The following is a 25,459-nucleotide window of genomic DNA, read 5'->3' as shown; positions in this document are numbered from 1 at the left end:
TGCTCAAAATGTGGCCGCGGCTTATGCAGTAACTTGGTTGTGCTACGAACAAGCTTGTTGAGGACAGATATGCTACTTCATTTCTAAGTGATTGGTGAAATCCTGGTGGATGATAAAACAGGCAAAATGGTACTGAGAGCTAATATATGATACTCTGAGTGACTCAATTGTCTGTGCTGTTTGATGCAAATAAATGAGGAAAAAACTCAATCCAAAATACTGTTTATTATAGCCGTAAATGTTCTCCAATAACCTGCTATTGGCAGGAGGCAAAAAGTTAATGTTGGAGTCTGGAAAGAGGGCATTTAACTGTGACATCAGCTGTTTTTCTTTGGTGTTCAGTACGTGCATGTGGGGGTGTGTTTGGGTGGTATGACTCACCAATAACAATCACCTACTTTTCACCATCAACTCCTCTCAAAGTCACAGTTTAATGGCCCGCAATGTTTTGCCACGGGCATCTTTTATATCTCCTTCAGAAAAAAACTACACCCAACAAGAAGGCCATTCTCCGTCACCTTCCCCCTCACATAGAGGAGAGGATAACAGCAGCTTTAGTGCTAATTGCATTCATAACATCATCTTATCCATCATATCTCAGCTGCATCCAGTAAGTCCTTGGAGACAGCTGCCTTATTTAAACAGCAAGGTCATGACCTGTGTGTCTCTATGACTACCCATAAATACTGATCTAAAACCAGTCTAAACCACTGAGTTGTGAGAATATACTATGGTTTCCAGTTTATTAGACGTAAACTGCTTCCATCAAAATTTCTAAGGGCCGATTCTCACGAAAACTACCAAGAAAATATTTTTGTGCTATATTAATCCAAATGAAAAGAAACTATTTAATTATTTAACAATATATTAAAAACTATTACATTTTGAAATTATTTTACTGACAGTTATGCACATTTTAGCCAATTTTTGCAATGTGAAAGATACGCACGATGCGTCATTATGATACTTATGAAAATGGACAGTTTTTTACATAAACAATATATTTAAAGTATTTATACATCATAGTAGTTCTCCTTGAATTTGAATAAGAAATTCCTTCAACAACGGCATATTTGTGATTGTAACACAGTAAAGCCCTATGAAACCCATTTCATTTTTTTTTTTTTTATTCTGTTTAATTTTTTCCGAAACTTCATGTTTTCCATTTTATTTTCTCTGAATTCTGGGTTTTAAAGTTTAACTGCATTTTATCATTAAAAAACTGTCTAATCAAATTAATTAATCACATTTTAATCAAATGAAACAGAACAATTACTTTTCAACATACCATTGCATTATTTTTTATAAATAAATAGTGTCTATAATGATCTTTACAGCACAATCCAAAACCCCAAATTGTAAAAAGAAAAAAAAAATCATTTTACTTTATTATTATTATTATTATTATTACTATTGTGGTTAAATACAGTGCTGCACAGTAGAGTATCACTGTATTAACGAAAGCAGTGATAAAATCTTTTCTTGAGATATTGCTGAAATATCAGGTAATAATTATTATTATCATCATTACTACTACTAATATTACTACATTGAATATTATATTTTACTATACAGAAGTAATATATTTCTGTCCCATTTTTTTTTCTCCAATTTCATGCATCTAGTTAAATGGAGCTTTTATTTTGACGTTTTAGCATAAAACCGGATGTTTTTGACTGCTTCACTTAAAAACTTCACTAAACTCCGTAAAAGCAGTTCATTATATGGGCTAATATAGGGTGACCAAATTATGGTTTTCCAAAAAGAGGTGGGGGGAGGGGGAGGGGGAGGGGGGGGGGGATAATAGGGTTCAAATCAGTGTTACTATGAATGCAAACTTTAATACAGTGAGAAAGACACTCTATTGGCATAACATAAATAGATATAAATAAATAACATTTTCCAACATTATTTTGAATATCCATGTACTCAAATAAAATATTTGAGAAAAATGAAGCAATGTGAAAACAATTTTACCTGGTCGCAAAAAGTAGTCTGTTAATTTACCCGCTGAACTTTCACCTTTTGCTGACCTTTTATGCTTCGCAGAGCTAATGTGTGCTTATAAATCACCTGCACCTTTATTAGCAGCTGACACAGAAGTGCAGCTTTACATGTCATACATTCTGCTTCCCACTGATCTCGATCTGGGGAGGAGGAAAGTGACTCCCGACCGCCTAGAGTGGTAGGGCCGCTGCCAGGGGCTGAGGAGTGTCCCCAGGAGTCGCCAAGAACACGGAGGGGGTTGTGAGTCTGACTCCGGGTCCGCCTGGGGAGGAGTGGCTGTCGTCCACCTGAGGGGTGGAGGAGTGATCGAGGACCATGCGACGGTGTATCAGAGAACTGGCGTGTATGTTTTTTTTTTCATCTCTCTCTCGTCTCTCTATCACTGCCGCTCCGCGTTGGCCTTTTCCCTCTCTTTTAAATTTTACACTATTTTTTGGGGGGGTACCCCCACCCACATTTGAATAATTTCTGTTTCCCTCCCCTTGTCCCCTCCCTCATCCAGGTAGACGGGGATGACCTGCCGGCAGATGGGGCGGAAGGCACGCCACTCCCCAGGGAAAGTCATGTCGGGGGCTCCCTAGCCTGAGAGAACGAGGGAGGAATGCGGCATGGCGGAGGACAGGGCCGGGTGGTGATTCGACACACCCGGTCCCTTATCAGGCTAATCAAGCCTCCGAGAGTGATAAAGGCCGACTGCGGAAGATGGTGTGGGAGAGAGAGATCATTTACGGACATGTCCGGTCATGTGTGTTTGTGTCTTTTGTTTAAGTTTTTCATTAAACTATTATTTATATCGTCAAGCCAGTTCTCGCATCCTCCTTACCCGTCTATATCCCTTTACAGTAGGATTAATTTCCTATAAAACATAAATATGTTACGTTGTGATTTCAATGGGGAAGGTGCGTCACAAGGACAAAGTGGTGCTTCGTGAAGTGACAAAAATGTGAGAAACTTTCAACGAGACATCAAATCCAATATTTGAATTCTATTCCAGCTCTTTTCACACTCTTAAAACTCTTATTCATCGGCGTTCATGTGCTCGAACGCCAGTTTCACATAGCAGAACTTTTTAATTTTGGAAAAGTTCCTCTATGCAAGTACACAAATGTAAATGCGTCTAGCTATGCATACTCAGTTTCACACATTGCTTCATTCTGAAATGTGTAAAAACACAATTAAATACTCAACATTGCCACAAGGGGCACTATAGCATGCATTAGCGTAAACTGTCTTCCTGGACACTCAGTTTGAAAATAATCTTGCTGAAACTTTTGACTGAAAAATCCTCTACGCAAGTACACAAACACTATTAGCTTAGTGTTTAAATGTGAGAAAACAATTGAATTTTCAACTTTGACGTTAGGGGCAATATAGATAGCATTGGAGTAAACTAATAGCATAAATCTCAACAGTTCTCTTTCACTAACTACTATCATGGCGGCACAACAAATAGGAAAAAATCGTACTATGAACATGTTTATAGCTAGCTACCAGAATAATAATAAAAAAGAAATGCATAACACCAGCCAATCAGATTGGAGCACGCTATTTTTAGAACGCTCTTGCCATTTATTTGTAATGTGCATCAGACATGCGAACAGTCTGGTCAACTTTGAAAGATATTAAATTACACAGTTTCAACCCTGGAGATTAATGGCAGATAAATGGTGGTGCCTCAGTGTACCAAAAAGTCTACAGGAACACTGCAAATCTCTGGAACCACAGTCCATCATCTTCTGCCCAAGAGACAATGATGAAATCAGAGGCAACACCTCGTCCGACAAAGAACAGCTCTCTCGCCTCATATTACCGGCGTAGAGAAACAAGTTTGCTCTAGAATATAATGTGCACTCAGAGGAATGCTAAAAACGTGCCTCTCCTTGCAGCTGTCATAAAGACATTTAACAAGGCAAATCAAGTTCCAATATTTGGTATTTGACAGCGTCATTATGAGATGAAGAGTCTGAAGATTTGAGGGATCCGTTTGAGCATTGGCAATTATCATGAATGCTTAAAATGCATTGCAAACTCGATGCAATGGAGGAATCATTTAACTGGTTTGTCACAGTCAAAAAATTTTAGGTATGTTCTGATAGTGTTGCTAGTGTTTACATAATAAAATACAACTAACTAAATAAGCGTGCATAGTTAGCAGCAAAATATTTAGGCTTATCAACTTAAAAAAGGGAGGAGAAAACACTTACCATCTCTCCAAGTCAAAGATTGTGTGTCCAATCAAATAAGTGTTTTATGAGGTTTGGAAAGCAGCGGCTTCCTTCAGGATGTCCCGCCATGGACACCGTGCCTGTTTAATGTCTTTCATATAGTAGTCTCATGAACAGAGATGTTAACCAGCTCCAATGATTCCTTCAAGTCTTTATCTGTCACTCTAGGCTTCTTTTTACCTCACTGAGCATTCTGCGGTGTTCCCTTTTAGTCATCTTGGCAGGACGGCCACTTCTAGTGAGAGTACCTATAGTACTAAATTGTCTCCATTTATAGACTATTTGTCTAACTGTGGACAGATGAATATCTAAACTCTTCGAGATAACTTTGTAACCCTTTCCAGCTTTATGCCATCATCCTTCTGAGATATCTTTTTTGCGAGGCATGGTCCAGGACAGCAGATGCTTCTTGTGAATAGCATGCTCAAACTGTTTGAGTGCTTTTTATAAGTCAAAGTAGCTCTAACCCACACCTCCAAACTTGTTTCATTAATTGGATGCCAGGTTTGCCAACTCCAGACTCTACTTAGCTTTTGTTGACGTCTTTAGCCTAGGGGTTCACTTACTTTTTCCACAGCACTGTGAATATTTAATGTGATGTGTTCAATAAATATATGAAACGATTTGTTTGTTGTTAGCTTAAGCACATTGTGTTTGTCTGTACTTGTGACTGATTTTATAGCCAGCATAACCAAGTTATTAAGATTAAATTGACGTTAACATTTAGGGGCGGTCATAATCGATAACTGAAACTGCACATCACGGTTTCTGCAACTGCGAGATCATTGCAAAAATCCTTTCTGCTGCCATTTGGATGCCGCACCAATTCGGTAAGACCCCCAGATCTAAATCATGACATCATTATAGTGTGTGGACAAAAAGAATTAGCCTCTGATGTAGCGTAACTGCTTTTTTCTCCTCATCCTCTCTTTGTGTAGACACTGTGTTATATAACAGGCCTATGAAGGCTTTGCATGATGATGTTGGCACACAGCTACACCGCTATGAGCCCCACCCCATGTCTGCTTCTACCCCTGACACCCAAGCTTGAGAGAGACGCTGGTTCATTCACCATAAACAGTGTACTAATATTCCTGCAGCACACAGCTGCCCTCTACAGTTCTAATAGATTACAGTGATGAAGACGAACACTTTGTTTATTAATATAGGATGCAATTCACATACTTAAAGGAATATTCCGGGGTCAATACAAGTGAAGCTCGATCGAAAGTATTAGTGGCATAATTGTGGCGGCTGTGGCTAAGGTGGTAGAGTGGGTTGTCCACTAATCGCAGGGTTGGTAGTTCGATTCCCGGCCCACGTGCCGAAGTGTCCTTGGGCAAGACACTGAACCCCAGGTTGCTCCCGATGGCAGGCTAGCGCCTTGCATGGCAGCTCTACCGTCATTGGCGTGTGAAAGGTTAAAAAGGCGCTATATAAGTGCAGACCATTTACCATAATGTAGATTACCACCAAAAATAAATAAAGAATGCAAAATTTGACTCGTCACTATAAATCAATGTTACAGTAAGACACTTACAATGGAAGTGAATGGGGCAAATTTTTGGAGGGTTTAAAGACAGAAATGTGAAGCTTATAATTTTATAAAAGCACTTACATGAATTCTTCTGTTAGTTGTGTCTTATTTGAGCATTAAAAAAATTTTAATCGTACATTTTACAGTCATTGTACAGTTAACAGAATTTCATCTGCATGGCAAAGAAGTAGCAAAATCGTACATAACTTTACACAGAAAAGGTTAGTGAGTGATTTTATCACACTAAAGTAATGCTAACATGCATACTGTTTATGTCTTGATGATAAACTTTTGAAACAGTGAGTATTTTAATGGGGCCCTATTCACTTCCAGTGAAACCGTTTTTTTTTTTTTAAATAAATGAGGGACACGTCTGAATAATTTTTTTGTGGCGATCAACATTATGCCACAATTGCTGTTGATTGAGCTTAACTTATATTAAAACCGGAACATTCCTTTTTTCCCTTCCAAATTCTTAAAAATTCAAAAAATCTCTAAAAACAGGCTTTGTTATTGTGTTCGGGTCAAAACTGACCGATTAATTTTTTTTAGCTGTATTTTATTTCATCCATTTGGAATAAAATTCCATGACTTTGTTCACACAGGGCATCGGAGAACACCAATTCTTTTTTAGATCATTTTTATTACACACACATACACACACATACACACACACATACACACACACGTACACACACACATACACACGCGCACACATACACACACACATACACACACATACACACACACACAGATACACACACATACACACACACACATACACACATACACACACACATACACACACACACATCACACACACACACACACACACACACACACACACACACAAAACGAGTGTTTAGCATTTTGTGCATCGTCTTTCCATGTACACTACTTGAGGAATATTTCAAGATCCATATTATGTCGTGTTTGGGCTTGTTTGAATCGGGATATTCTGCTGTAACAATATGTCATTGTCTCTGTTATATATGCATGTTTCAGGAAATAATAAGGAAAAATGTGACAAAAAGTCCCTCCTATTTATTATATTTATGTGTTTCAGTGGGAATTTCATGCACTAAAACTCACTGCAGTTTGACATCTGAGTAAAATGAAAAATTCTACAATTTGAGACCTTTCCAACGATATATAAGGCATGTCTATCTAAGTTCAAATATACAAAATGGAGAATACCATTTGAGAGCTTTGGCAGTGAGGGAAGATTTTCAGTGAATAACAGCCTAACAATATAGAATACATGGCTATAAAAAACAAGTACGAAATCAGTCATAATTACTAAACCATAAGATCTAATGCAATATCTTGTGATAATATATGCAATATGAGAGATATATTAACTATATTAGTGGGCCGGTCATTTTTGACCGGTAGCACAAAAGCTGGTAGCACAAACGAACACAACACAAGTATTAAGAAAAATATATTTTCGTTTGTCTTTTGATTTAGAGGATGAACACTGTTCAACTGAAAATGTGAATAGTGAACTATCAAAAACTGATGATCCAAAGCTCAAGGGCTTGTGGATAATATTAGCCCTAAAAGCATTCACGGAGGCACACTTAATAAATAAGCCTGAACTAGACCAACATTTGGGCACCTCTGAAATATTATTTTCAGCACACTATGATTTGATAGTATGCCAACTGTGATGCAACCCAGGGCTTGTTTTATATGTACTTTATAACCAAGTGCTGTTACATATAAAGTTTCTGTAGTCTTTAAAACTAAATAAGATTTATACATTTTTACACTCATTCCTTTAAATAAAGTTGTGTATCAGACAGGATGACAATAAATTCTGTTATCTTCATTACTTGTGTGCATTCTAGTGGTGCAGTATTGTAATTGCATATCTTGTCATGTCTGGAACAGCAGGTCAATTTGGCATTAAAATGATATTGTGTATGAGGAATATAATTTGGTAATCATGACCATGAGGAAAGACCTGTGGATGATATCGATAAACAACATTCATCTCAAGACTCGCTAGATTAAAATCAATGCATTAGCTCTGAAGAAATGCACTGATTTAATGACATTACAGCACGGATGAATGATCTGTCAGCTATATCAATATCTACTGGATGTAGTGTGTTACAGTAATGTGCATGCACATATATGTACGTACATTACTTGTATAATTAAAGGTGAAATGTGTCATTTCTGCACTACTAGCTTCGTTAAACGGAATCGCAAATATAATAAACGCAAACAGACATTCTAGATCTATCAGGAAATAATTCTCAGCCTTTTGTAAATCCCATTTTTAGCACATTATTACCTGATGGAGAGCTGGTGGAACCGTTAGCGTGATTGTTTACACAATAGACTAATAGACATGAAACCTGTGCCACAAGACCATTATGTGTTTCACATCTATCTCGCCAGCGACGACTTGAATAGAAACAAGCAGCTTGACGTGCCATTGTCAAGAACAGATGAACTGGTTATTGAGAGCAAATTAATCTACATATCCCAATAGGCTAATGGCCTCCACCATATTTGGACAGCAATCGAGCTTTATGGAAATTAAAGCTGGCGGAGCGGCCAATGACAACAATGGAGACAAACACAACAGCAGCTAAAACAATGGAAGATTGTGACAGGTGGATATTTTACTATGTTGATCGGTTTGGTCTAAACATTGTATCTGTCACTCACCCACATCATGTTGTTCCAAACCTTTACAATTTGTGCGGATAAAAATGTATCTGGTGGCACACAGGATGAAAAACACCAATTCACACTGACCCCAAAGTCGTAGGGGGTGCTACTCTATTTAGCATTTTAGGAATTTTAGGATGCGGTATGCCGTCCCCCTGACAAATCCTGTGCGCGATCGCCTTTGCGATACTATAGCTTTGCGTGAAAAAGAAAACTGAACATTTTGATTGTTATTCACTAATAATCTTCCCCTCCATTAAGGGTCTGAAAAACCTCATTTGCGTTAATATTTCGATTTTTGTAAAGACGCTGACAACCACCCCTAGAGTCGTGAGTTTGAATCCTGAGTGGTCCAGCCAGGTCTCCTAAGCAACCAAATTGTCCCGGTTGCTAGGGAGGGTAGAGTCACATGGGGTAACCTCCTCGTGGTTACTATAATGTGGTTCTCGCTCTCGACGGGGCGTGTGGTGAGTTGTGCGTGGATGCTGCGGTGGATGCGCGGGTTGACGGTCTCAGGCGCAGAGGCAACTGAGATTCCTCCTCCGCCACCCGGATTGTGGAGAGTCCCGACGCCACCACGAGGACTTAGAGCGCATTGGGAATTGGGTTTTCCAAAATGGGGAGAAAAAAAAAAAGATTTGCACATTTCGACTTTATATTATAATTATATTTATTTATGTTTTAAATTAAGTTTTTTTTTTTTTTACACAATTATTTTATTTTTTTTGAGAGTGGAGGTGGCAATATCATGTGGTTTTTACTACAAAAACAAGGGTTGCATTGCCATGAAAAACAATGTCCGTCTTTATTTTTGCCAAAACTATAAGCACAATACCGTTTGGTACAAAGTGACACATTTTTCCCTGGGACCACCTTGTCAGGCACAAACCCACTTATAAACCTTTGTGTGGGGTGTTCTTGACAACTGAGTCTTGACAAGTATGTTCATCATGGTGTGTGCTCAATACTGACGAGCCAAAACTCCCACACTGTATGCCTATGATGATGATGGAAACAATTACTGTGATGCACCAGCCTAAAATGTTCTGAGCTATTAACAACATGGTTAAAAACAGCTTATGGTGCTATATCTGTCGGGTGAGTTGGCAGTGTATAACCAATTATAGCAATAACAACTAGATGAAATTCTGTATTTGTCACTCTGCCTACTACTGTATTTCTGGCACTTGACAGTCAACATAATTAGAAAACAGTAAATGGGATTAGTGTTTGCTAAGGTAAGCAAGCCTGACTATTACCATTGTTAGAATAAACCCTAAGTATTAAACTTTGGGTTGAAATTGAACTTGTCCCACACTGTTTACGCTACAGACATGAATGTTACCTCAAATTGTGCGGCTTGTTGATTGTGTTGAATTATGTTGCAGTTCACTTTGGTTCTAAAGCTTCTTTTTGAGGCCACGTGGTGGAAAACGCATCGATTTCTCTCATTGGTTTTTCTACAATGTCATGACTATAAAATTTGGATGAATTGTCAAGCAAATAATTGTGAATTTCACAATTAATTGGCTGTTTGAAGGCTTTCGCAGCTGTGAAGATTAATTTTCACACCTCTATAGGTGTATGTTACACAAGTAATTTATTCATATTTAACTTGGAATCATATAATAACATCATCTCAGGCTCTAAAAGCTTGGAAAACATTGCACAGGAGTAAAATTACAAATATTATATGTCTCTCTTTTTGGATAACTTTATTCTTAGTTTTTGGATCCCAGCCAACCTGATAATATAATATACCATAATAGTTATTAGTAATAAGTTATATAATATATATACAGTATATATAATAGTAAGTGTCCATAGTGTCCGTTTCAGAATCAACCGACAGCTTTATTATTTGATCATATATAATTTCTGTACTGAAATTTTGAATGTGAATTTAATTAATATTGTGTAAACTATATTTTATTTAAGTAATTTTTATGCATATCTCTTTTGCTAACATCAGAATCAGCATCGGCCATATAGAAAAGTCATTAAAAATTATAAATTTTTAGGACCGGTGGCAAGAAAAAGTATGTGAACCCTTTGGAATTAGCTGGTTTTCTGCATTAATTTATTATAAAATGTGATCTCATCTTCATCAAAGTCACAAGTACAGACAAACACAGTGTGCTAAAGCTAACAGCACACAAAAAATTATATTATTTAATGTCTTTATTGAACACATCCCATTAAACATTCACAGTGCTGTGTAAAAAGTGAATCCCTAGGCTAAAGATGACAAAAAGCTAATGAGAGTCAGGAGTTGGCAAACCTGGCGTCTAATTAATGAACAAGATTGGAGGTGTGGGTTAGAGCTACTATGAATTATAAAAAACACTAAAACATTTTGAGTTTGCTTTTCACAAGAAGCATCTGCTGATGTAGAACATGCCTTGCAAATATGAGTTTTCAGAAGACCTACAATCAAGAATCGTTGCTTTGCATAAAGCTGGAAAAGGTTACAAAGTTATCTCGATGATCTTAGATATTCATCTGTCCACTGTTAGATAAACTGTCTGTAAATGCAGATGATTTAGTACTATAGGTACTCTCACTAGAAGTGGCCGTTAGATATTCATCTGTCCACTGTTAGATAAACTGTATGTAAATGCAAATGATTTAGTACTATAGGTACTCTCACTAGAAGTGGCCGTTAGATATTCATCTGTCCACTGTTAGATAAACTGTATGTAAATGGAGATGATTTAGTACTATAGGTACTCTCACTAGAAGTGGCTGTTAGATATTCATCTGTCCACTGTTAGATAAACTGTCTGTAAATGCAGATGATTTAGTACTATAGGTACTCTCACTAGAAGTGGCCGTTAGATATTCATCTGTCCACTGTTAGATAAACTGTATGTAAATGGAAATGATTTAGTACTATAAGTACTCTCACTAGAAGTGGCCGTTAGATATTCATCTGTCCACTGTTAGATAAACTGTATGTAAATGGAGATGATTTAGTACTATAGGTACTCTCACTAGAAGTGGCCGTTAGATATTCATCTGTCCACTGTTAGATAAACTGTCTGTAAATGCAGATAATTTAGTACTATAGGTACTCTCACTAGAAGTGGCCGTTAGATATTCATCTGTCCACTGTTAGATAAACTGTCTGTAAATGGAGATGATTTAGTACTATAGGTACTCTCACTAGAAGTGGCCGTTAGATATTCATCTGTCCACTGTTAGATAAACTGTCTGTAAATGCAGATGATTTAGTACAAAAGTACTCTCACTAGAAGTGGCCGTTAGATATTCATCTGTCCACTGTTAGATAAACTGTCTGTAAATGCAGATGATTTAGTACTATAGGTACTCTCACTAGAAGTGGCCGTTAGATATTCATCTGTCCACTGTTAGATAAACTGTCTGTAAATGCAGATGATTTAGTACTATAGGTACTCTCACTAGAAGTGGCCGTTAGATATTCATCTGTCCACTGTTAGATAAACTGTCTGTAAATGCAGATGATTTAGTACTATATGTACTCTCACTAGAAGTGGCCGTTAGATATTCATCTGTCCACTGTTAGATAAACTGTCTGTAAATGGAGATGATTTAGTACTATAGGTACTCTCACTAGAAGTGGCCGTCCAGCCAAGATGAGTCAAAGGGCACACCACAGAATGCTCAGTGAGGTAAACAAGAACCCTTGAGTGACAGATAAAGACTTGAAGGAATCATTGGAACTGGTAATCATCTCTGTTCATGAGTCTATTATATGGAAAACATTAAACATGTATGGTGTCCATGGTTGGACACCACGAAGAAAGCAGCTGCTTTCAAGCAAAAACCTTGCTGTGAGCCTGAAGTTTGCCAAAGACCACCTTGACACGCCACAATGCCACTGGGAAAATGTTTTGTGGACTGATGAAATCTGCAGGTACCGTAAATGCTTGTTTGAGGATTTTGCTGCCAAAGGAGGATCAACCAGTTATTAAATCCAAGGGTTCACTTACTTTTCCCACAGCAACGTGAATGTTTAATGGGATGTGTTCAATAAAGACATGAAAGATTATAACTGTTTGTGTGTTGTTAGCTTTAGCACATTGTGTATGTCTATACTTGTGATTTTGATGAAGATGAGATCACGTTTTATGACCAATTAATGCAGAAAACCATCTAATTCCAAAGGGTTCACATACTTTTTCTTGCCACTGTATCTCTGATTCACCATTGCATTTATGCACAAAATGAACCTGTCTCTAATGCACAATGCTCAAGCTTAGAAAAAGAAAATACGTTGCAAAAACAAAACATTGATGCGACGAGAGCAAACCTAAATGGAATGCTATAATAATTGAGACTTCTCATAATTGGTTCATAATTAAACAGTGAATTCAGGCCTGTTAGATTCATACAGCATGTAGCTTCGGATTGGATCTATCAGACCGTCTGCAAACCTTCAATGTCAGGAGAAGACAGCCACCAGAGCCATGTCTATCTGGGTGGAATCTCACCACCGTCTTATCCGTCAGATCGATAAAAACAACATTAGCAATGTGAAAAATGGCAGCGATGCTTCATCCTCATCAAAGCGTTCTCTCTGGGAAAGCCGGTCTGCACTGTTCAATCATGCACATATATGGATGATAAAATCAATATGATATTTGACTGTTTTATACATTCAAACAGAAATGTACATATATGTACACAAGGGCTGGGCAATAGCAAAGTAGAGAGCTTTCAAGTAGAATTCAAATGTGTTGGGCAAATACAGTCAAATAAATATAAAGGCATATTTCCACATGAAGACAAGAAAGAATGAGACAGAATCATTCAAATGTTAGATTCACCAACATACATATACAAAGTTAAAAACTACTCATTGCTCTTTAAGAAATGGAAAAAGCTATATGGGGATATTTCTGAGCGATGATGCAAATGACACTTTGAGTTATGAATCGATTCATTCGAAGGGACAGTTTGAACTGAATCATGTAAATTAATCAAAGTCACAAACTTACGAGTTGCGAGACAGTGAGAGATTTAAAGACACATTCTTTAGGAAACATAAAGGGATCTCACAAGTGAGAGTCTGTCAGTCCCAAATTTTCTGCATAACATCTTCTTTTGTGTTCCACCATCGTTCATACAAGTTTGGAACCACATGAGGGTGATTGCAATGATGAAGGGTTAAAAAAAATCAGAACCATCTGCTTAATGGCCAAATTAAAATGAATAAAAATCATTAACATGTTTACAGTGTTGCTTATATTGCCAGAAAAGTCACCTAGCACTAATATACTCCCAAGCACTCCAAAAATAGACCTCTTAGAACTGAAATATGGACAGCCCTTTGTGTACCACTTGAGAGTAACCCAGTTCAAGCGTCTTTGAGAGGCATGGGACGTAATAAGGCAGCATTATACCTTTATTCATACCATCATTTCAACCTCTCACACAGTACTCCTTCTGCACACACCAATCACAGCACAAAGAGGCTGCAGTTGTCATGGAAACATAGTGGCAACATGCACCAGAGACAAGATTTCCAAGGCTGTAGCATCTCTAGGCTGACTACAGGCGTGCATCTTGCTCAAGTCCACATCCATAAAGAGGGAGCTCCATAAATTGAAGTACTAAAACTCAATAAATGAGTCACAGGATTTGGCAATGAAGAGCACAGGTGTTTCGTATTGATGAACTACGTCACAATGTCTCGTCATTTTGTGGTGCTTCCGTGACACTTTTGGTTCACGTGTTGATTCGCGTGCTCTTCAGGACTCGTACACTCTATAAGTTGAGCTAATGCGCAATTTGGTAACACACAAACGAGCCTGTAAATATAGTTGGTTATGTAATGCAAATGTTAATATGAGTCATGCACTACAGTAAAAATGTTTAGATGTTATAAAATAGCATTTTGTGAGGAACAGCGTGAAACGTAAGTGTTTATGAACTGTTAATCTGCCGTTTTACTCGTGATTAGTGTGAAAGTGAATAAAAGTAATTGTCGTTGCTTCAATTGTTCATTTCAGCAGATAACTGATGCGATACGTACAACGAGCCACAAAAAAAATCATTTTGCAAAACTTGTGCCAAGTAACGTGATTCTATGAGACCAGGTTCAGAGTTTGACATTAACGAGCTAATGACATAAAACACTAAACAAGCACAAATATTAGGTAAAATAATAATTCTTTTGTTTGATTTAACTCTTTTTATCCAATCTTTTCTGTATTGATAGAAAAACTAAATATAATATTAATAGGGTTGAACTGGTATATCGGCTGCCGATATTTATCAGCCAATTATTGACAAAATTAAAAACAATCTGCATATCGGTAATAAGCATGAAAACGGCGACATGAACAATCGATGGTGCGTTCATAATTAGTTAGTAACACTTTTTAAAAACTTGGTAACACTTTACAATATGGTTCCATTTGTTAACATTAGTAAACAACTGACATATCGACTGCCGATATTTATCGGCCAATTATTGACCAAATTAAACCATCTGCATATCTGTAATAAGCATGAATACGGTGACATGAACAACTGATGGTTTATTTATAATCAGTTAGTTACACTTTGTAACACTTTATAATAAGGTTCCATTTGTTAACAACCGAAGTATCAGCTGCCGATATTTATCGGCCAATTATTGACCAAATTTAAACATTCAAAATATCGGTTTTAAGTGTGAAAACGGCGACATGAACAGCTGATGGTTTATTTATAATTAGTTAGTTACACTTTGTAACACTTCATAATAAGGTTTCATTTGTTAACAATCGATGTATCAGCTGCCGATATTTATTGGCCAGTTATTGACCAAATTAAAACATCGGCATATCTGTAATAAGCATGAAAATGGTGACATGAACAATCGATGGTGTGTTCATAACTAGTTAGTTACACTTTGTAAGACTTTACAATAACGTTACATTTGTTAACAATCGATGTATCAGCTGCCGATATTTATCGCCAATTATTGAAAAGTTTAAACAATCAAAATATCGGTTTTAAGCATGAAAACGGAGACATGAACAACTGATGGTTTATTAATAATTAGTTTGTAATACACTTTGTAAAACTTGGTAACACTTTACAATAAAGTTCAATTTGTTAACAATCGATGTATCAGCTGCCGATATTTATTGGCCAGTTATTGACCAAATTAAAACATCGGCATATCTGTAATAAGCATGAAAACGGCGACATGAACAATCGATGGTGTGTTCATAATTAGTTAGTTACACTTTGTAACACTTTACAATAATGTTCCATTTGTTAACAATCGATGTATCAGCTGCCGATATTTATCGCCAATTATTGACCAAATTAAAACAATCAAAATATCGGTAATAAGCATGAAAACGGTGACATGAACAACCGATGATTTATTTATAATTAGTTTGTAATACACTTTGTAGAACTTGGTAACACTTTACAATAAGTTTCCAACATTAGTAAATATGAACTAACAATGAACAATGCTTTTACTGCATTTATTAATCATATCTAATGTTAATTTCAACATGTCCTAATACATTTTTAAAACCAAAAGTTGTGTGTTAACATTATTTAATGCACTATGAACTAACATGAAAAAACAATGAACAATTGTATTTTTATTAACTAACATTAACAAAGATTAATAAATGCTGAAAAATATATATAGTTTTTTTCATGATCCCGAATGCATTAACTAATGTAATAAAATATAACCTTATTGTAATGTGTTACCAAAAACTGTGAATTCAAATACACAATCCAGAAATAATTATAGTCACAATATCTAGAAGGGTTGGCACTCTTAAGAACATGTAACATTTATTTTTTATTCTTTTGTTAAAATGACATAAACAGACGAGACAGTGGTGAAAGAGGCACATACCTATAAGCTACATGATGAGGGAAATCATCCAAAACACTTTGAAACCAGCAGACTTTGACTTCTGAGACATCACAAATTATATATATTGGAAATTATAAAGATTAGAAATAATTTATTGTTAGAATAGTAAAAAAGTACTATTCTTTTGTACCATTTTATAATTTTTTTATGAATTCATTAGTAGATGGTGATCTGATGAGTGGCAAAATATCGGTATCGGACAAATATATATATATATCCATCCATCCATCCATCGTCAACCACTTATCCTGTGTACAGGGTCGCGGGGGGCTGGAGCCTATCCCAGCTAACATTGGGCGAAAGGCGGGGGACACCCTGGACAGGTCGCCAGTCCATCGCGAGGGCCAATATATATATATATATATATATATATATATATATATATATATATATATACACAAAGGAAACAAAGGAAATATTGTACTGTAATTGAGGATGCCTTAGAACTTGGCAAAAAGAAGCCATCTTAGAAGACAGCATAATTATGCTGCCTACATTTTGAAAGGAGCATCGAATCGGGAGCACGCCAATGACGCCATAATATGCCGTCTAGGTAGGGAGCTCACTAGGTTTTAGAACAGCGCTTCTGTGATGCGCAGCTTGAGAGAAAACAAATCCCGCATCAAATATGTGCTGATTGTGGCGTGCATTTTCACGGAAAATCACTTGTTATTTCTCAAGGCCTTGAGAGATGTCCATCCAAACACACAATTGACTAAAGCTTAGCAGAACTAGATTAAAAGCGAGACCTGGGCATTTAGAGCAATTACAGTATGAGCTGTTAAAAAACAAACAAAAAATGGCACACATTGATAATATTAAACAGCAGATGAATAATGCTGCCTGACTTGTATTAATAGACTTCCTGTATGTCATACACTGTATTGTGCCTAAAATGCATTTTGTCTCATTAAATATTCAAAGGCTTCATTAACTATAATAGATTGTCAGAAGTGCAATTATGTGGAGACCACCGTGCCCACTTAAAGCTAACAGACATGGCGAGACAGTGGAACCATTTCAACAAGCTATTGAAGTGCAAAGAAATGTACATATATGCATTGTCATACTGAATCCACGGTTTAATCCATCATTGTAAAGAACCTTGCACAAAAATGCCCCCGCTGCTATACTGAATGCATTTGCACCAATGAAAGGGATTTTACAATACAGAAATAGGTATATTTGATTTTTCTGACAAAGTTTGCACATGCTAAACAGCCTGTAAGTCATAAGAGCACCGACGACTATGTGGCCAATATATGCCATTCACACCATACTGGAGTAAAATATACACTTGCACAAGACATTTGAACATAAAAAGCTTTAGGTAGTCCGTAAAGAAATAAAACCCAATGGTTCTGCGGTGCATTAAAAGTCATTTATTATAGTATAATATAAATATAGTTTATTTAAAATGTGATATATACATATTTCACAATTTGGTAAAAAAGTATTTCTTATCTTTTAAAAAAAAGCACTTACAATGGAAGTCAATGGGGCCAATTTGCGGAGGGTTTAAAGGCAGAAATGTGAAGCTTATCATATTTATAAAAGCACTTATAAACGTATAAACACTCCTGATAAACGTGTGCATTATGTGAGCTGTAAAGTTCTTTAAATCGTACGTTTTAGGGTTTTAGGGTGACAGCGTTGTGTCGTCATGGCTACAAAGATGTAAAACAGGGATATAACTTCATGCAGAAAAGGTTAGAAAGTGATATTATCACACTAAAAACATGTTTACACACTTGTTGTTTACGGCTATACTATTGAAACCGTATTTTAACGTTTACAGATTGGCCCCATTGACTTCCATTGTAAGTGCCTCAGTGTAACCCATGTGTTTACTTTATTTAAAGAAAAGGAGGGACGAGTCCAACATGTTTTTTTAGTGATAATCAACATTACGTCAAATGCTGTGGACTGAGCTTAACTTGTTTTGAACCCGGAATATTCCTTTAAGTATGCTGTGTGCTAAAACCTATTTAATGTGAATTCTGCACACAGAAAACACTTCAGATATTAAAAAATAATAGTTAATCTGAGGCTAAATCTAATAAGATATGTGATCTTAAACACAGGTGTTTATGTTTTGTAATCAATATTGTGCAATTTAAAAAAAATCTATATTAGATTAAATACAATATGAGTACAATGTATACAGTTTATGAGATATATGAATATAATATTAACTGAATACAATATTATATGACTATATTATAGACTAATATTAACTATAATTCGAGTGTACAATTAAAACAGTCTATATATATTAAATAAAATAAATAAAAGTTTAAGTGCATATTTTTGATGACCAATATTCAAATGCTAAAACAAATGATTGTTGCGTGTTAATTAATATGATATTAATATTCCAGTCACACCTCCCCATCAGTTTGGAGAGTTTTTCTCCGTCTCAGGTGTCATCAGATCATAACGGTCCTCATCTTACCTTTCACGGAGCCTTCGGATGCGCTCGGTGTCGGTTCATCGCCCTCGAACAGCTGGTTCACTTCGCCCTTGATGTCCCCGGTGGTCACCGTAAACCGCTGGCTCATGCTGTCGCCGCTGGCCTGAAGCGGATTGACGGGGAATGTATAGACGGAGCTTCGGTCTCGGTGGAGGAATTCACCGGTTATGCCGATGTGCGCGTCGCACCGGTCCGCTTAAATCACCCCAAACTCTGTTAGAGTAGTATCGAAATTAATATGAATGTATGAACAGAAAACGTGTTGAACGTCTCCAGTCGAGACGCGCGTTTATTGTTCTTTGATACGAGACATTAAATGAGTCGCGAGCGGATCATCAACCGGTGTCTTCTGCGACTTACTCGCAACCGGGTCCTAAAGCCTGCAGCAACTCTGTCAATCGGAACCATTGACAAAGACAATGAATGATGACAATAAACATATATATATTAGGTGGAACTGGCCTTTCTACACTAACGGAGTAAATACCATGGTATTAATGTACAGGGGGAAACTTGAGAGGGTTACTTTTGAAATGTATTCCACTACAGATTGCGGCAAAATGTAATTTGTAACGTATTCCATTAGATTACTCGAGGTCAGTAACGTATTCTAAATACTTTGGATTACATTTTCAGCACTGGTAGATTATTTTCACTTGTTTTGACTATAAAAACTCTGTCAGTACTGTAAGACAAAATACACACGTTAAAAATACATTCTCTGAAAAACCAAAATATCTCATGCTGTGTTGTTTCTAAAACAAGATTAATCAAACTGATCTTGTTTTAAGGATTTTTAGATCTTTTTTTTTTTACAGGAAAACAGTACAAAATATGATTTTTGCCCTAATATTAAAGGTCTTACTAGCAAAAAAATAAATTATGATCTAATGTGAATTGTCTTGTTAAAATAATATGATCGTGTCTGGTAACATGTGCATGTAAAATGGCTAGAATTAGCATTTTAGCTTAGCGTAAAGCTAACAATTTACACGAGGTTCATCTCGATTTCTTCTGCTCCAAACTTACTTCAAACGTACTTCTCTGTTTGCTCGTGTGAATGTAACACATCCTAAGAAAGTGTTTCAGCGCTGTTCAAATGCACTTTAGATCGCATCATTTATTTGCAAGTGTGCCGCACAAGTACAAAAGTGAAGCCAAAACGTCTCTATCGCCCCCCGGTGACTGGTCCTAGTATAGGTCATAAACCCCGCCTCCCCATGTTATTCAACGGGACGTGAGACCAACTAAACAATTAAATTACACTTCACATATCTTTTTTCCAAAGATAGTTTGTCATGTACTGTCGTTTCTATCACGTTGATGTCATTTCAAGTGTTTGTTTTCAAAATAAGTTTGTTTTTAGTTATTTGATGCTATAAAAACGGTGCTGTGACATCATGATTGACAGCTGTGATTGACAGGTTCTCTGAGCGAAGTAGTCACTGAAGCACCAACTGACTTTTTTTCGGGATCTTCGGAGGACTGAAGAGATTGGAGCTTTAAATGTAATATATAAATTTCTATAATTAATAATTTCACACCGTCATAAGTCAAAATTCAAAAGTGCAGAGGCGTGTGCTTGGGATTGATTCAGCGAGAGTGAGGGCGGGGCCTTGATTTTGCGGCTTTACTTCCTGCTCACTACTGCGCAGGTCTGGTCCCGAAATCGCAACTGCGCAGACTCAAGCCCCAAGATGGCAGTGCCATATCGGGACACTGGCGGCTTCAGTTCTCCCCAATGGAAAAGAGCGAAGGGGCGTCGTCCATCTTTTTTTATAGTCTATGTTTATGTGTATAAATGTTTTCCATCTGAAAGGACTAAATATTAAATGAAACAAATGACAATAATATGCAAAGTAATCTCTTCAGTAATCAAAATACTTTTTGAATGTAACTGTATTCTAATTAGCAATGATTTAAATTGTAACTGTAGTGGAATACAGTTACTTATATTTTGTATTTTAAATACGTAATCCCGTTACATGTATTTCGTTACTCCCCAACCCTGTTAACATTTAGTTTTGATATAGGCCATACTACACTTAAAAATTGTTTAACTTGCATTACAAAAAAACAATGTAAGTAACAAAAATGTGTTTTGGAGTTTTATTATGGCATACCATGGCATTATTAATAAGCGTAAGGGTAAGATAGTATTATGGTATTTTTTTATGTTTTTTTTTATTTTTCTCCTAAAAATGTAATTGTAACAAAAACTGAAAAAGGCAAAAAAGACTAGTTAGATTTGCTTGATTTTTATTTTGCACGTTTTTGCCTTTTTTAAAGTACATTTTTATGGTATAAAATTAAGTAAAATCAACTCACATATCTGAATAACCTGGTACTTAAATAAATGTAGTAACATTTAATTGAGCATTTTCTTAATTGAGCGTTTCCTTATAAATGCATTTAGCTATATACCACATGACATACGGAAGCCTTCCACTTGGAAGCTTAAATGCATGCAATTAATTTTATTGGACAATATCACCTTGAATTGCTGGTAACAAGAAAGAAACTGGCACTTTTATTCACCAAAGTTTCTTTCAACTGATCACAATGTGTAGTCAGGACATTAATAACATGAAAAATGACTACTTCAAAGAGTTCTCTTCAAAAAACCGTCCACGTGCAGCAATGACAGCTTTGCAGATCAGTTTGTCCAGATACTCAGGTGACCTTTCACCCCACACTTCCTGTAGCACTTGCCATAGATGTGTCTGTCTTGTCGGGCACTTCTCACGCACCTTACAGTCTATCTGATCCCACAAAAGCTCAATGGGGTTAAGATCCGTAACACTCTTTTCCAATTATCTGTTGTCCAATGTCTGTGTTTCTTTGCCCACTCGAACATTTTCTTTTAGTTTTTCTGTTTCAAAAGTGGCTTTTTCATTGCAACTCTTCCCATAAGTCCTCCTGAGTCTTCTCTTTACTGTTGTACATGAAACTGGTGTTGAGCGGGTAGAATTCAATGAAGCCGTCAGCGGAGGACATGTGAGGCGTCTATTTCTCAAACTAGAGACTCTGATGTACTTATCCTCTTGTTTAGTTGCACATCTGGTCTTCCACATCTCATTCTGTCCTTGTTAGAGACAGTTGTGCTTTATCTTTGAAGACTGTAGTTACACCTTTGGATGAAATCTTCAGTTTTATGGAAATTTCAAGCATTCTATCGCCTTCATTCCTCAAAAGAATGATTGACTGATGAGTTTCTAGAGAAAGTTTCTTTTTTGTCATTTTTGACCTAATATTGACCTTAAGACATGCCAGTCTATTGCATACTGTGGCAACTCAAACACAAACACAAAGACAATGTTAAGCTTCATTTAATGAACCAAATATCTTTCAACTGTGTTTGATATAATGGCAAGTGATTTTTTTAGTACCAAATGATCAATTTAGCATGATTACTCAAGGATAAGGTGTTGGACCGATAGCTGCTGTCTAGATTTGATCAAAAATGACTTTTTTCAAAAAGTGATGGTGCTGTTTTTTACATCAGTAATGTCCTGACTATACTTTGTGATCAGTTGAATGACACTTTGGTGAATTAAAGAACCAATATCCTTCTGAAACAGCAAAATCTGTACATTATTTCAAACTTTTGACTGCCAGTCTATATATATATATATATATATATATATATATCATGAATAGATCATTTTGAGAAGAAAATGAACTTCATACTTCAGAAAAAGAGAAGTTACCAAAAGTAACAACAGAATCAACAATCTTAATCTTGTGAAACCATGCAAGCTCATTAATTATTCAAGCCTATAGCATGCTAAGAACACCAACTTTGAAAAGCTGAATAAGGCTATTTTGAATAAGTATCGACTTGATTTTTTATTTTTTAAGTGTGGGGTCCCATTGCTGCCTTTTTTAAATGAATTTTAACAACAACAACAAAAAAAAAACCTTCCGGTAATTATTTCTTTTTACACAAATGATGTTGCTCCATTAATAGTCATGCATATTTTCAATCTTGATAAACTTTGCGACAAGTAAAAAAGCACATTTTTCTAAAGGGGTAACAGCGTCATAATGGCCACAAAGATGCAAAAAAGGACATAACTTTACACAGAAAAGGTTATTAAGTGATTGTATCACACAAAAATCATGTTAACGTGCATATTGTTTACATCTTGTGTCTATACTTTTGAAACACTGAGTATTTTAACGTTTACGGATTGGCCCCATTCACTTCCATTGTAAGTGCCTCACTGTAACCCAGATTAGGGACCAGTCAAAATAAAACATTTTGGAAATCAACATTATGCCACAAATGCTGTCGATTGAGCTTAACTTTTATTGAAGCTGGAATATTCCTTTAAGAATGCTGTGAAGACAAACCGAATGTTTTAGTGCATTTAATGTGAATTCTGCCACACTGTATTGGAGATGTAAAAAACTTATAGGTATAACGAGGCAAAATCTGTTTACATATTGCAAACAAAAGTCTAGGCTAAATGTTTTGTAATCAATATAGACTATTTTAAATATTGTATAAATCAACTTGCACTTAAGATCTGTGAAGAGGATGTTTGCCGGGTCTTCTGGAAACAGAAGACAAGTAAAGCACAGGGCCCAGACGGTCTATTACCCACTTGTCTAAATGCCTGTGCTAACCAGCTGGCCCCCATCTTCACACATGTCTTCAACACATCACTGGAGCACTGTGAAGTTCCCAGCTTTTTCAAATGCTCCACCATCATCCCTGTCCCAAAGAAACCCAAGACTGACGGACTAAATGACTACAGACCCGTCACCCTGATGTCTGTAGTCATGAAGTAATTTGAGAGACTGCTGATGGCCCCCCTGAATAATGACACTGGACCCTTTCAGGATCCCCTGCAGTTTGCCTATCATGCTAACAGTCAATATGGTACTGCATTATATTCTGCAACATCAAGACAGACCAGGGACTTATGCAAGGATTCTTTTTGTGGACATCAGTTCGGCATTCAACACCATCATCCCTGCTCTCCTATGGAATAAATTAACCCAGCTCTCGGTTCCCACCTCTATCTGTCAGTGGATCACCAGCTTTCTGATAGATAGGCAGCAGTTAATAAGACTGGGTAAATTCACTTCCAGCACCTGTACGATCAGCACTGGTGCCCCCCCAGTGATGTGTGTTCTCCCCACTACTCTTCTCCCAGGACCCCTCTGTCAAGCACCTGAAGATTGCAGACGACACTAAAGTCATCAGCCTCATCCAAGATGATGACGAGTCTGCTTACAGATGGTTGGCTGGTGCAGTCAATACAACCTGGAGCTGAACATGCTCATAACAGTGGAGGTGATAGTATACATTAGGAGGAACACCCCAACATTGATCCCCTTACCATTCTAAACAGCACTGTGGCAGCAGTGGAGTCATTCAGGTTCCTGGCACTACATCTCACAGGACCTGAGACCCACATTGACTCATTGTGAAAAAGGCCCAGCAGAGGTTGTACTTCCTTCGCCATCATAGGAAGTTCAACCTGCCACATGTGCAGCTGATACAGTTCTACTCAGCAGTCATTGAGTCTGTCCTCTGCACTTCAATAACTGTCTGCTTTGGTTCAGCTACAAAGGCAGACATCAGAAGACATCAAAGGACAGTTTGGACAGCTGAGCGGATTATTGGTTTTCAACTTTCCACCCTCCAAGGACTGTACACTTCCAGAGAGGGCAGAAAAGGGCTGGAAAAATCACTTGGACCCCATTCACCCAGCACACTATATTTTTGAACTGTTGCCTTCTGGCCGGTGTTACAGAGCTCTGAGCACAAGAACCGTCAGGCACAAGAACAGTTTCTTCCCTCAGGCCATTCACCTTATGAACAGTTAAAATGGCCCCAATACTCTTCATTGTGGCAAAACAATCATGTGAACTGTATATCTGTATATGACTGGGACCGAGCGCCATCTGGGCAGAGTGAGGCCGGGAAGAAATGTGGTCAATGAGGTCTACCCGTGTGCCACACCGGTCTCGCGTTCCAGTGAGGGGCAGCGGGAGTATTTAAGGAGTGGCGACAGCGGCAAACCGGAGAGAAAGAGACATACGAAGCTGTCTGTGTGTGTCTGCATGTCAGTGGGGTGTATGCTAAATTGCAAACCTTTTGTGTACTGCTGAAAAGCGGTGACTTATTGTATGTGGCTGAAAAGTGTTTTGTCAAGCCGACCCCAGCTACCTCCGTTCCTTAATTGTTACAATAACATATATTATCAACATTATTTGACTGTTTACGTACAGTATATATGTTTATATGTATATTTCAAATGTTTGTATGTATATGTTTGTGGCATGGAGGGGTGTGGTCATGTGTCGGTCTGCGGGAGAGAGAGATAGTTGACAGTCTGTAAACTATCTCTCTCCCCCGCAGACCGAAACACGACCACGCCCCCCCATAACGTAATATAGTCTGGAAATATTATATGAATATATTATAACATGAACTATACTTTGAATGTAATAGTCCAACAAAATTCAAGACAAAAAGCATACGTTCCTAAAGGGGTGCCTTTAACCCTATTTTACTGTGTAAATACCATCTGCATGAATATAAAAATCATTATGTACCATATCAAAACACCACGTATAACCACGGTATTTGGATTTTTATACGGAAGCAACCAAACTTTAAAATTCAAATT

At 37.1% G+C, this 25,459-nt stretch overlaps 1 protein-coding gene across 1 annotated transcript in view; it reads right to left on the bottom strand.

Moving 5' to 3' along the window:
* slc12a5a (solute carrier family 12 member 5a) overlaps positions 1-19,075 on the bottom strand; it is a 217,604-nt gene extending 198,529 nt beyond the window's left edge. Inside the window, 1 exon segment of the mRNA XM_052130177.1 lies at positions 18,795-19,075. Within this exon segment, the coding sequence (XP_051986137.1) occupies positions 18,795-18,900 (106 nt within the window). The 5' untranslated portion in view covers positions 18,901-19,075.
* Positions 19,076-25,459: the final 6,384 nt, after the last annotated feature.

The sequence above is a fragment of the Xyrauchen texanus genome, chromosome 7 (assembly GCF_025860055.1).
Source record: "Xyrauchen texanus isolate HMW12.3.18 chromosome 7, RBS_HiC_50CHRs, whole genome shotgun sequence".
Classification (NCBI taxonomy): Eukaryota; Metazoa; Chordata; class Actinopteri; order Cypriniformes; family Catostomidae; genus Xyrauchen; species Xyrauchen texanus.
This window is presented reverse-complemented; position numbering and strand designations above follow the sequence as displayed.